Genomic DNA, 13624 nt, shown 5'->3' with positions numbered 1-13624 from the left:
GGCCACAACTCAGCCTGGTTTTCAGGATCTCTACAATGAATATATATATAAGATCTATTTGCATGCAATGGAAGCAGTGAATACAAATAGATTTCATAAATATTTGTTGTTGAAATCCTGAAAACAAGGCTGGGTTGTGTCCCTCAGGGACTGGATTTGAAAACCCCTGATGTAGGAGGTAATTTATAAAGAAATTTTTGCACACATATGTTTATGTACATGCACAAAATTAGTCATAAAATTACCTCCTGTGAAGAAGTATGTGCTATGTCAACAAAGCATGTACTTTAATGCAACCCGGGAGTAGGTGTGTTTGGGTGGAGCACAGGTAGAGTCACAAAGAATGCAAAGAGGTTATTAACTATTCACCTATGTGCATACTTCAGCTGTGATTTTGGATGCTTTTGTGTTTCTATATAAAATAGTCTTGACATAGGGGCCTAATTAGCCACCTGACCTAAGTGGCCTGTTATGAAATTTCCCTCCACGTGTCCAGTTATCGGCCCTTCCCCTTTCTAACTCTGTCTGCATTACACAGCATTCTGTTATCCGTCCATTTCTGCATCCCTGTCATTTGGGGTAGATGACATGCATAGGTCCAGAAGACAGTGATTCTGAGAATCACAAGCACTTTGTTCCAAGAACATTTCTAATAATGTGACTCACTTTCCAAATACAGGGTCCAGAGTGGCAGGGCTTGTAATGCTCCCTGTCATCCATCACATTCTTTCCCACTGCGACACGGACATATGGATCACACTAAAATGGTCAGCAAATAACGAAACAAACATTCCATTACTTAATAACATAGTAACATAGTAACATAGTAGATGACGGCAGAAAAAGACCTGCACAGTCCATCCAGTCTGCCCAACAAGATAAACTCATATGTGCTAGTTTTTTGTGTATACCTTACCGTCACTCATCAGGCTATATAATAGAAACATGATAAATTATGAAGTCTGAGAGCTTGGGTCAAGATGCAGTCAACAATAATTAAAGTGTCTGCTTTCTTATATTATTTTTCTATTTTTTCACAAGTGACTCATATATCAGAATACAGACTAAAAGAGCAGGAATATCCAGGAAGCAGTGGCCAAAGGACTTGGTACAAACTGAATTAATTTTGGGGTTATTTCCAGTCCCCCGAGACACCCCCAGACTAAATGGTGGTATCTCAAGCACAGGAAATCCCCCAAGGCTGCTTTCAATATATTCACCTCGTATATCTGAACTCCTTACTTACCAGAGCTGTGTACTAGCTCATAAGTAGCCAAGAACACATACTAAATATAATTAAGAGAATAAGAAGGTATCTTTTATTCCTTAGGCATCAAGTATAATTACAATTAGCCATTAGTCTGCAGATTCAATTTACAGGACACTATTTGTCAGGAGAAATACCATTCAATTAGTTATAGGAATATCATATCCCAGCTGCAAACAGGTACTTTCTGGGTTTTAGTCTTATGTGTTATATCTTACCACTCAAGGGTATTCAGGGGAAAGCAATTGGTCATTTGCCAATTCTATTGCGCTACATCGGGTTCCCCTGGAGAGAGAGAGTAGTGGCCGCCCCTCTCTAACTTGAAGCAGGAAGTACCCTAACTTTTATATTGTCCATACAGGATATCGGTAATATGACAGTAAGCACATTTGATAGGATCTATGTTATGCTAGGTTAACACTGATTGGCTTATGCTAATGAGTAGCTTGAAATCTTAAACATGTTCTCATCTTTAGCTTGCTTAACCACAAACCTTTGCAATTCCCTTGCACCTGGTCCACTAACCACAAACCTTTCCTTTCCCACCATGTTGCTAAACAATGTCACTCCGTCAGTTATACCCCCACCCTTGTGGTTTCCTGTTGTTCTCTGCAGTGCTCCAACACTGGAGGTCAAGTCAGAGTTACACAGGCCTGCAAGCTTTTCTCTCATTTTGGAGCTTGAACCAAAGCTAGGCATGGGACCAAGGCTCATAGCTGTAGCACTATTATACAAAACCAATGCATTACATGAAAACAAGAACCACCTTGAAATCAATGCTATTAGACCCAGGATCTGCACACATTATCTTGGGAGATAACAGGTTTATCTGTACTAACATTGTCAATACCTTGTATTCTGTTAGCAGCACCAAACCTTGAGTTCAAAATCTTGCTCCTAGATGACAAAGACCTTGAAAAGGTTTAATGGAGCTCTTGTCTCAATTTATTAGCTGAACTCCTCCAAGAGAGTTATAACAGCATCTCTACCATTTGGATTAGGTTAGTCTTAATTAATTAATCAATTAATTAGTTTGGCTTTATCTTATTCATTTTCATTGATAGTTCAAGGTGAATTACATTTATGTATTTAGTTATAAAGTAATAAATACACAAAAATTAGCATCACTAATATTTTGGATAAGGGGCTGAAGAGAAATCAAGGGCACTGCCTAATACTGAAAGTGTTCCATCGTTCTGTCGCATTTTCCTAGACACTTTCTGAAATTCCATGTTTGGTGTCATGGGTCCCACTATGGAATGGGTCTCTCTTTATCCCTACATCAGGAAGGATAAGTTACTTACCTGTAGCAGGTGTTCCACATGAGATTATATGCCTGCTGTCCTCAGAGACGTCATCCACATGTATACTGAGGTTAGGCTGACCCTTCATGGCTGGGTCACTGCTCACAAACAGGGAAGATAGGGTTTCTGGATAGTGAGGTTGCACAACAGACCGTGGTAGGTCAGGTGCCCTTAAATACAACTAAAGATCAGACAAAAGATGGCCAATCAATAGTGTCAAGTACTAAGCATCACGCAAATAGGAACAACAAACACACTCTGAAATGTCTATATGCAAATGCTAGGAGTCTAAGAAATAAGATGGGAGAGTTGGAATATATTGCAGTTAATGAAAAATTGGATATAATAGGCATTACTGAGACCTGGTGGAAGGAGGATAACCAGTGGGACACTATCATACCGGGGTACAAAGTATATCGTAGTGATAGGGTGGACCGGTCTGGTGGAGGGGCAGCATTGTATATTAATGAGAGCCTTGACTCAGATAGATTACAGTAGAACGAGAGGGCATGAATTGAGATTGAAGGGGGACAGACTCAAGAAGAATGTCAGGAAGTATTTTTTCACAGAGAGGGTGGTGGATGCTTGGAATGCCCTCCCGCGGGAGGTGGTGGAGATGAAAACAGTAACGGAATTCAAACATGCGTGGGATAAACATAAAGGAATCCTGTGTAGAAGGAAGGGATCCTCAGGAGCTTAGCCTAGAATGGGTGGCAGAGCTGGTGGTTGGGAGGCGGGGCTAGTGCTGGGCAGACTTATACGGTCTGTGTCGGGGCTGGTGGTTGGGAGGCGGGACTAGTGCTGGGCAGACTTATACGGTCTGTGCCGGGGCTGGTGGCTGGGCGGCAGGGATACTGCTGGGCAGACTTATACGGTCTGTGCCAGAGCCGGTGGTGGGAGGCAGAGATAGTGCTGGGCAGACTTATACGGTCTGTGCCAGAGCTGGTGGTGGGAGGCGGGACTGGTAGTTGGGAGGCGAGGATAGTGCTGGGCAGACTTATACAGTCTGTGCCAGAGCTGGTGGTGGGAGGCAGGGTTGGGGGTTGGGAGGCGGGGATAGGGCTGGCCAGACTTTTACAGTCTGTGCCCTGAAGAGGACAGTACAAATAAAAAAGTAGCATATATGAATTTAACTTCTTGGGCAGACTGGATGGACCGTGCAGGTCTTTTTCTGCCGCCATCTACTATGTTATGTTATGTTACTATGTATTACAAATTCAGCAGGACACAAATCACACCTTTGAATCATTGTGAGTTGAAATTCCATGTATAAGAGGGAAAAGGACGGTGATAGGAGTGTACTACCATCCGCCTTGCCAGGATGATCAGGTAGACACAAAAATGATAAAAGAAATCAAAGACGCAAACAAAATGGGCAATGTGATAATAATGGGTGACTTCAATTATCCAAATAGAGACTGGGTATATGTAACATCGGGACATGCTAGAGAGGTACAATTCCTTGTTGAAATCAAGGACAGCTTTATGGAGCAGCTGGTGCAGGAGCTGACGAGTGAAGGAAAAATTCTATACCTGGTCCTTAGTGGAGCGCATGATCTGGTGAGGGACGTTATGGTACTGGGGCCGCTTGATAACAGTGATCATAATATGATCAGTTTTGATATCAACCTTGAAGTAACTATACACAGGAAGTCAAATACGTTAGCGTTTAACTTTAAAAAAGGAGACTATGATAAAATGAGAACGGTGAAAAAAAAACTTAGGGGGGCAACTGAGAGGGTAAAAACTGTATAACAGGCATGGACGCTGTTCAAAAATACCATCCTGGAGGCCCAGGCCAAACATATTCTGCAAATTAGAAAAGAAAGACGGAAGTCCAAAAGACAGCCGGCGTGGTTGAAAAGTGAGGTGAAGGAAGCTATTAGGACTAAAAGAAACGCCTTCAGAAAATGGAAGAAGGACCCATCTGAAAATAACAAGAAGCAGCATAAGGAGTGTCAAAGCAAATGCAAAGCACAGATAAAGGAGGCAAAGACGGATTACGAAAAAAAGATAGCATTAGAGGCAAAAAAAAACATAGTAAAAATTTATTTCGGTATATTAAAAGCAGGAAGCCGGCAAAAGAATCGGTTGGGTCGCTGGATGACCGAGGGGTAAAAGGGGCAATCAAGGAAGACAAAGACGTAGCGGACAGATTGAATGAATTCTTTGCTTCAGTCTTCACCGAGGAAGATTTGGGTGGGATACTGGTGTTGGAAATGGTATTTCAAGCGGACGAGTCGGAGAAACTTACTGACTTCACGGTAAACCTGGAGGACGTAATGGGGCAGTTCAGCAAACTGAAGAGTAGCAAATCTCCTGGACCGGATGGTATTCATCCTAGAGTACTGATAGAACTGAAAATGAGCTTGCGGAGCTACCTGTTAGTGATATGCAATTTATCTTTAAAATCGAGTGTGGTACCGGAAGATTGGAGGGTAGCTAACGTAATGCCAATTTTCAAAAAAGGTTCCAGGTAGATCCAGGTAATTATTAGACCGGTGAGTCTGACGTGCGTGCCAGAGAAAATGGTAGAGGCTATTATTAAAAACAAAATTACAGAGCACATCCAAGGACATGGATTACTGAGACAAGTCAGCACGGCTTTTGTTGTGGGGAAATCTTCTCTGACCAATTTACTTCAATTCTTTGAAGGAGTAAACAAACATGTGGACAAAGTGCAGTCGGTTGATATTGTGTATCTGGATTTTCAAAAGGCGTTGACAAGGTAACCTCATGAAAGCTACAGAGGAAATTGGAGGGTCATGGGATAGGAGGAAATGTCCTATTGTGGATTAAAAAACTGGCTGAATGGATAGGAAACAGAGAGTGGGATTAAATGGGCAGTATTCACAATGGAGAAGGGTAGCTAGTGGGGTTCCTCAGGGGTCTGTGCTAGGACCGCTGCTTTTTAATATATTTATAAATGATTTAGAGATGGGAGTAACTAGCGAGGTAATGAAATTTGCTGATGACACAAAGTTATTCAAAGTTGTTAACTCGCGACAGGATTGTGAAAAATTACAGAAGGACCTTACGAGACTGGGAGCAGTGGCGTTCCGAGGGGCGCTGACACCCAGGGCGGATCGCTGATGTGCCCCGCCCCCCCCCCCAGTGAAGGGACACCCCCCACCCCGACGAAAGAACCCCCCCAGGTGCACGCCGCTGGGGGGGGGGGGGTGCCGCGCGCTGGTCAGCGTCGTTTGTTTCCATGCTCCCTCTGCCCCGGAACAGGTTACTTTCTGTTCCGGGGCAGAGGGAGCATGGAAACGAACAACGCTGACCAGCGTGCACCCAGGGCAGACCGCCCCCACCGCCCCCCCTTGGTACGCCACTGATTGGGAGACTGGGCGGCTAAATGGCAGATGACGTTTAATGTGAGCAATTGCAAGGTGATGTATGTGGAGAAAAAAGAACCCGAATTATAGCTACGTCATGCAAGGTTCCACGTTAGGAGTTACGGACCAAGAAAGGGATCTGGGCGTCGTCGTCGATAATACACTGAAACCTTCTGCTCAGTGTGCTGCTGCAGCTAGGAAAGCTAATAGAATGTTGGGTATTATTAGGAAAGGTATGAAAAACAGGTGTGAGGATGTTATAATGCCGTTGTATCGCTCCATGGTGCGACCGCACCTCAAGTATTGTGTTCAATTCTGGTCACCGCATCTCAAGAAAGATATAGTAGAATTGGAAAAGGTGCAGCGAAGGGCGACTAAAATGATAGTGGGGATGGGACGACTTCCCTATTAAGAAAGACTAAGGAGGCTAGGGCTTTTCAGTTTGGAGAAGAGACGGCTGAGGGGAGACATGATAGAGGCATATAAAATAATGAGTGGAGTGGAACAGGTGGATGTGAAGCATCTGTTCACGCTTTCCAAAAAAACTAGGACTAGGGGGCATGTGATGAAACTACAGTGTAGCAAATTTAAAACAAACCGGAGAAAACGTTTCTTCATCCAACGCATAATTAAACTCTGGAATTCGTTGTCGGAGAACGTGGTGAAGGCAGTTAGCTTGGCAGAGTTTAAAAAGGGGTTAAACGGTTTCCTAAAGGACAAGTCCATAAACCATTACTAAATGGACTTGGGAAAAATTCACGATTCCAGGAAAGTGAATGATACATACCTGTAGCAGGTGTTCTCCGAGGACAGCAGGCTGATTGTTCTCACGACTGGGTTGACGTCCACGGCAGCCCCCACCAACCGGAACAAAACTTTGCGGGCGGTCCTGCACGCAGGGCACGCCCACCGCGCATGCGCGGCCGTCTTCCCGCCCGTGCGTGACCATTCCCTCTCAGTTGAATGACAAGCAAAATGATCAAACGCAACTCCAAAGGGGAGGAGGGAGGGTAGGTGAGAACAATCAGCCTGCTGTCCTCGGAGAACACCTGCTACAGGTATGTATCATTCACTTTCTCCGAGGACAAGCAGGCTGCTTGTTCTCACGACTGGGGTATCCCTAGCTCTCAGGCTCACTCAAAACAAGAATCCAGGTCAATTTAACCTCGCAACGGCGAGGGTACAACAGAAATTTGACCCACGAAGAACAACTGACTGAGAGTGCAGCCTGACCAGAATAAATTCAGGTCCTGGAGGGTGGCGTTGGATTTACACCCCAAACAGATTCTGCAGCACCAACTACCCGAACTGACTGTCGCGTCGGGTATCCTGCTGGAGGCAGTAATGTGATGTGAATGTGTGGACAGATGACCACGTCGCAGCCTTGCAAATCTCTTCAATAGTGGCTGACTTCAAGTGAGCCACCGACGCTGCCATGGCTCTGACACTATGAGCCGTGACATGACCCTCAGGAGTCAGCCCTGCCTTGGCGTAAGTTAAGGAAATGCAATCTGCTAGCCAATTGGAGATGGTGCGTTTCCCGACAGCGACCCCTTTCCTATTGGGGTCGAAAGAAACAACAATTGGGCGGACTGTCTGTGGGGCTGTGTCCGCTCAAGTAGAAGGCCAATGCTCTCTTGCAGTCCAATGTGTGCAACTGACGTTCAGCAGGGCGGGTATGCGGTCTGGGAAAGAATGTGGCAAGACAATTGACTGGTTAAGATGGAACTCCGACACCACCTTCGGCAGGAACTTGGGTGAGTGCGGAGCACTACTTCTGTTGTGACTGAAATTTGGTATACGGAGCATGAGCTACCAGGGCTTGAAGCTCACTGACCCTACGAGCTGAAGTAACTGCCACCAAGAAAATGACCTTCCAGGTCAAGTACTTCAGATGGCAGGTATTCAGTGGCTCAAAAGGAGGTTTCATCAGCTGGGTGAGGACAACGTGTGAGAATCCCATGACACTGCAGGAGGCTTGATAGGGGCTTGACAAAAGCAAGCCTCTCATGAATCGAACGACCAAAGGCTCTCCAGAGATGGCTTTACCTTCCACACGATAATGGTAGAGCACTAATCGCACTAAGGTGATTCCTTACTGAGTTGGTCTTGAGGCCAGACTCTGATAAGTGCAGAAGGTATTCAAGCAGGTTCTGTGCAGGGCAAGAACGAGGTCTAGGGCCTTGCTCTCACACCAAACGACAAACCTCCTCCACTTGAAAAAGTAACTCTTTTAGTGGAATCCTTTCTAGAGGCAAACAAGACACGGGAACACCCTCCGACAGACCCAACGCAAGTGAAGTCTACGCCCTCAACATCCAGGCTGTGAGAGCCGAGACTGGAGGTTGGGGTGCAGCAACACTCCGTCGTTCTGCGAAATGAGAGTCGGAAAACACTCCAATCTCCACGGTTCTTCGGAGGACAACTCCAGAAGAAGAGGGAACCAGATCTGACGGGGCCAAAAGGGCGCGATCAGAATCATGGTGCCGCGGTCTTGCTTGAGCTTCAGTAAGGTCTTCCCCACCAAAGGTATGGGAGGATAAGCATACAGGAGGCCCGGTCACCCAATGAAGGGAAAGGCATCCGACGCTAGCCTGCCGTGTGTCTGAAGTCTGGAACAGAACAGAGGCAGCTTGTGGTTGGTCCAAGAGGCGAAAAGGTCCACCAAGGGGTACCCACACTCGGAAGATCTTGCGTACCACTCTGGAATGGAGCGACCACTCGTGCGGATTGCATGACTCTGCTCAGTCTGTCGGCCAGACTGTTGTTTACGCCTGCCAGATATGTGGCTTGGAGGAGCATGCCGAACTGGCAAGCCCAACGCCACATCCCGATGGCTTCCTGACACAGGGGGCGAGATCCGGTGCCCCCCTGCTTGTTGATGTAATACATTGCAACCTGATTGTCTGTCCGATTTGAATAATTTGACAGGACAGCCGATCTCTGAAAGCCTTCAGTGCGTTCCAGATCGCTCGGAGCTCCAGGAGGTTGATCTGCAGATCCTTTTCCTGGAGGGACCACAGACCCTGGGTGTGAAGCCCATCGACATGAGCTCCCCACCCCAGGCGAGATGCATCCGTCGTCAGCACCTTCGTGGGCTGTGGAATTTGGAAGGGACGTCCCAGGGTCAAATTGGTCCGAATGGTCCACCAGTGCAGTGAAGTGCGGCAACTGGTGGAGAGGCGGATGACATCTTCTAGATTCCCGGTGGCTTGAAACCACTGGGAAGCTAGGGTCCATTGAGCAGATCTCATGTGAAGACGAGCCATGGGAATCACATGAACTGTAGAGGCCATATGACCTAGAAGTCTCAACATTGCCGAGCTGTGATCTGCTGAGACGCTCCGGTCTGGGAAGCCAGGGACAGGAGGTTGCTGGCCCTCACTTCGGGAAGGAAGGCCTGAGCCGTCTGGGTATTCAGCAGAGCTCCTATGAATTCCAGAGACTGGGCTGGCTGGAGATGGGACTTGGGTAATTTATCACAAACCCCAGCAGCTCCAGGAGTTGAATAGTGCACTGCATGGACCGGAGAGCTCCTGCCTCCGAGGTGTTCTTGACCAGCCAATCGTCAAGAGTATGGGAACACGTGCACTCCCAGCTTGCGTAGATACGCCGCTACCTACCACGAGGCACTTTGTAAACACCCGTGGGGCAGAGGCGAGCCCAAAGGGCAGCACACAATACTGAAAGTGCCGTATGCCCACGGCGGAATCTGAGATACTGTCTGTGAGCTGGCAGCATCGGGATGTGAGTGTATGCGTCCTTTAAATCCAGGGAACATAGCCAATCGTTTTTCTGAATCATTGGCAGAAGGGTGCCCAAGGAAAGCATCCTGAACTTTTCTTTGACCAGGAATTTGTTCAGGGCCTCTCAGGTCTAGGATGGGACGCATCCCCCCTGTTTTCTTTTCCACAAGGAAGTACCTGGAATTAGAATCCCTGCCCTTCCTGCCCGGGTGGTACGGGCTCGACCGCATTGGCGCTGAGAAGGGCGGAGAGTTCTCCTGCAAGTACCTGCTTGTGATGGGAGCTGAAGGATTGAGCTCCCGGAGGACATTTGTGGCAGGGAGGCCAAAATTCAGGGCGTATCCGCACCGCACTATTTGGAGAACCCACTGGTCAGAGGTTATGATAGGCCACCTTTGGTGAAAAATTTTAAACCTCCCTCCGACCGGCAGATCGTCCGGTATCGGACACTTTGAGGGCGGCTATGTTCCCATGGATCCAGTCAAAAGCCCGTCCCCGGCTTTTGCTGTGGAGGCGCAGCGGGGCCTGCTTAGGCGCACGCTGTTGACGAGAACGAGCGCAGCTGGACTGTCCCTGTGCCTGACGAGGCCTTCGGGCCGGCTGGGTGTACCTACGCTTGGTAAAAGCATAAGGCGCAGCCTGACGGGCCCGGGAAAAACGTCCACCTGCTGAGGTGGATGCTGAAGGCGCCCGGTGGGAGAGCTGTCGAGGGCGGTTTCCCCGCTGATGCAGGTTGGTCACCAGCTGCTCGACCTTCTCGCCAAAAATATTATCCCCCCGGCAAGGGACGTCGGCCAGTCTCTGCTGGGTGCGGTTGTCCAGGTCAGAGCACGCAGCCATGAGAGCCTGCGCATCACTATACCTTGGGCCGCCGCACGAGATGCCACGTCACAGGTGTCATATATACCCCTGGACAGGAACTTTCTGCAGGCCTTCAGCTGCCTGACCACTCCTGAAAAGGCCTGGACTGCTCCGGCGGGAGGCTTGTCAACCAGGTCCGCCAGTTTGCTTCACATTATTCCGCATGTGGATGCTCGTGTAGAGCTGGTAAGACTGGATGCGGGGTCACGAGCTGGAAGATTGGTAGGCCTTCCTCCCAAACGAGTCCAGAGTGCGAGACTCCCGCCCCGGGGGCGCCGAGGCGGTATCCCTCGAACTCCGTGCCTTCTTGAGAGCAGAGTCCCGATCCGCCGAGTCATGAGGCAATTGGGGCCAGCATTAACTCTGGGTCCCAAGTGGATTCTGTATTGGGACTCTGCTTTCTTGGGGATTGGTGGGATTAAGATAGTGGTCTCACCAGTTTCCGAAGCAGTGTCTCTTGAGGACATTGTGCAACGGTACCGTGGAGGACTCTCTAGGTGGTGATGGATAGTCGAGACCTCGAGCATCTCAGCCCTCGGCTCATCCACAGAGACCACGGGAAAGGGAATGTGCAAATAGACATATCCCTGACAAAGGAGGCAAAGGCGAGGCAGAGCTTCCTCTCTGGTGAAGGATGTGGGGTCGGAGGGAATGCCCACAGACTCCTCTGAGGAGAAATATCTGGGGTCCTCCTCCTCCCCCCACGAGGCCTCTCTCCTCGGTGTCAGACATGAGCTCGTGCGCTGAGTCCTCAACCTGGCCCGGCTCGACGTCGAGGCACCAGGCCTCGGTGGTGTCGTCGAGCGTGGACTCCCGCGCCGGCGGGGATGAAGCTCCCTCCATCGATGTCGACGGGGGACTCCACCTGCGTGGCGGTCGAAGACCGGCGCCGCAAGCGGCGTCGGCGTCGAAGGCCTCGGCACCGGGCTAGAGCTCGACGGCGCCGTTCGCAGCACACCCCCGGCGCCGGCACAGTCTGGCGCATCAGCCCTTCCAGGATCCCCGGAAGGATGGCTCGGAGGCACTCGTCAAGGCCGCTGTCGGGAAAGGCGAGGGGGCCGATAGAGGCGTCGGTTGCTGTAAGCTTTTCGGGTCCAGGAGACTGCACCGAAGTGCTGGGACCCTGACGCGGCGGTACCTGTACTACAGAGGGGGACCTCTCCTCTCCGACGCTGCCGCTTCCTCGGCGTCGACTCATCTCCGGCGCCGGGAGCCGGATGCATCGAGGGCGACCGATGACGGTGTTTCTTCGTCTTCTTGCGGTGCCCGTCATCGGTGCTTGGTGGAATTGAGGAGGAGGAAGTCGATCCCCCTCGGCCTCGAGGGACCGGGTTCGGTCCTGAGGGCCCTGGGTAGAGGGAGTGACCGGGGCCGATTGCCCACGCGGCCTATCACCCCTGCCTTCACCGGAGGACCGGTGGGCCGACGGGACCTGTGCTCCTGCGGTCGATGCCATCGGTGCCGATTTCGTGGACATCAATACCGGTACCGAAGAACCGGCCGTTCGATACCGATGCCGTCGAAGTCGACGGTCGAGGGGCCGGCGCAAGTTCCAAAAAGACGATCCCGAAGAACTTGCCTCGCTACTTGTGTCCGTTTCCGGAGACCGAGACACAAAGTGCACGTCTTGGTATCGTGCTCCAGCCCGAGACACTGGAGGCACCAAGCGTGAGTGTCGGTCTGCGAGATATGCCGGCCGCACCGACCACACTTTTTAAATCCACTCGGGACCTTCGAGGACATCGACGGAAAAATCGCGTCGGCGAATCAAAGTCGTCGATGGTGGCGGTAAAATTCACACCTCGAAAATAAATAGACCGCGCGGCCACAAGGCCGCAACGCGACGCCCCCGCTAAGAGACGAGGGAAAAACAAAGTTCAGCGTTTTTTTTTTTTTTTTTAACTAAATAGAAAAACGGAGAATGATGAAACGAAAAAGAGAAAAAGAGAAAATTCGCGGTTAAAGCGCGATCCGGTTTCCGGGGCTGACAGAGAGAGAGACGAACACGGCTCTCTCCACTCTATCCAGCGCGGAAAAGAAAAGACTGAGCGGGAACGGTCACGCACGGGCGGGAAGATGGCCGCGCATGCGCGGTGGGCGTGCCCTGCGTGCGGAACCGCCCGTGAAGTTTTGTTCCGGTTGGTGGGGGCTGCCGTGGATGTCAACCCAGTCGTGAGAACAAGCAGCCTGCTTGTCCTCGGAGAATAACATGTACAGAATGTTTGTACGTTTGGGAAGCTTGCCAGGTGCCCTTGGCCTGGATTGGCCGCTGTCGTGGACAGGATGCTGGGCTCGATGGAACCCTTGGGTCTTTTCCCAGTGTGGCATTACTTATGTACTTATGTACTATGGGTGGCTTCAGTAACCCATTTCCGCTCTGCCTCCATTCAAGGTGGCTACGTGATCTTCTATCCACATCTTCACTGCTCACTACTGTCTAGAGCAGCATTCAAGGTGGGATAGCTGGTTTGGACAAGCTAAGTGCTTTGAAAATGAGTCCCACAGTCAGCCAGCCAAGTAGATATAGTTCGTATGGTGATGGGTATCCATAATCTGTTATGGTCGAAGGATACAAAACCTGGAATAGCATACGTGCAGTCTAAGGTATGCAGTGTTGCTTCTGCAGGATTAAAGTGTGGCTTAGGGAAGAAGACAAGAAGTACAATGGACTGACTGAAGGGGAACTCTGATACCACTTTAGGGAGGAATTTGGGGTTGGTTTTGAGCACAACTCTGTCGTGGTAGAAACTGTGAAAGGTTGGTGTATCACAAGAGCATGAAGTTCACTTACTCTTCTGGCAGAAGTAAGAGCTATTAGGAACACTACTTCATTTGTGAGGAACTTCAGACAACAGGAATGAAGTGGTTCAAAAGGAGATTTCATGAGAGATGTGAGGATGACACTGAGATCCCAAACCACAGGCGGTGGTTTGATAGGAGCTTTGGTATGAAATAAATGTTTCATGAATCTTACTATCAAGGGATGAAGAGAAGCTGGCTTATCTACCTTGAATTGAAATGAACTAATGTCATTCAAGTGTATTCTGAGTTAGTTTTGAGGCATAATCTGAAAGGTGGAGGAAGTACTCCATAAGGGTAGTCAGAGCT

General features: G+C 49.3%; 1 protein-coding gene across 1 annotated transcript in view; it reads right to left on the bottom strand.

Annotated features, from left to right (window-relative positions):
- Positions 1-13624, bottom strand: part of FER1L5 (fer-1 like family member 5) — a 382389-nt gene that overhangs the window by 80271 nt on the left and 288494 nt on the right. Inside the window, 2 exon segments of the mRNA XM_030202486.1 lie at positions 667-695; positions 697-759. Of these exon segments, the coding sequence (XP_030058346.1) occupies positions 667-695; positions 697-759 (92 nt within the window).

Source organism: Microcaecilia unicolor, chromosome 4 (assembly GCF_901765095.1).
Source record: "Microcaecilia unicolor chromosome 4, aMicUni1.1, whole genome shotgun sequence".
Classification (NCBI taxonomy): domain Eukaryota; kingdom Metazoa; phylum Chordata; class Amphibia; order Gymnophiona; family Siphonopidae; genus Microcaecilia; species Microcaecilia unicolor.
This window is presented reverse-complemented; position numbering and strand designations above follow the sequence as displayed.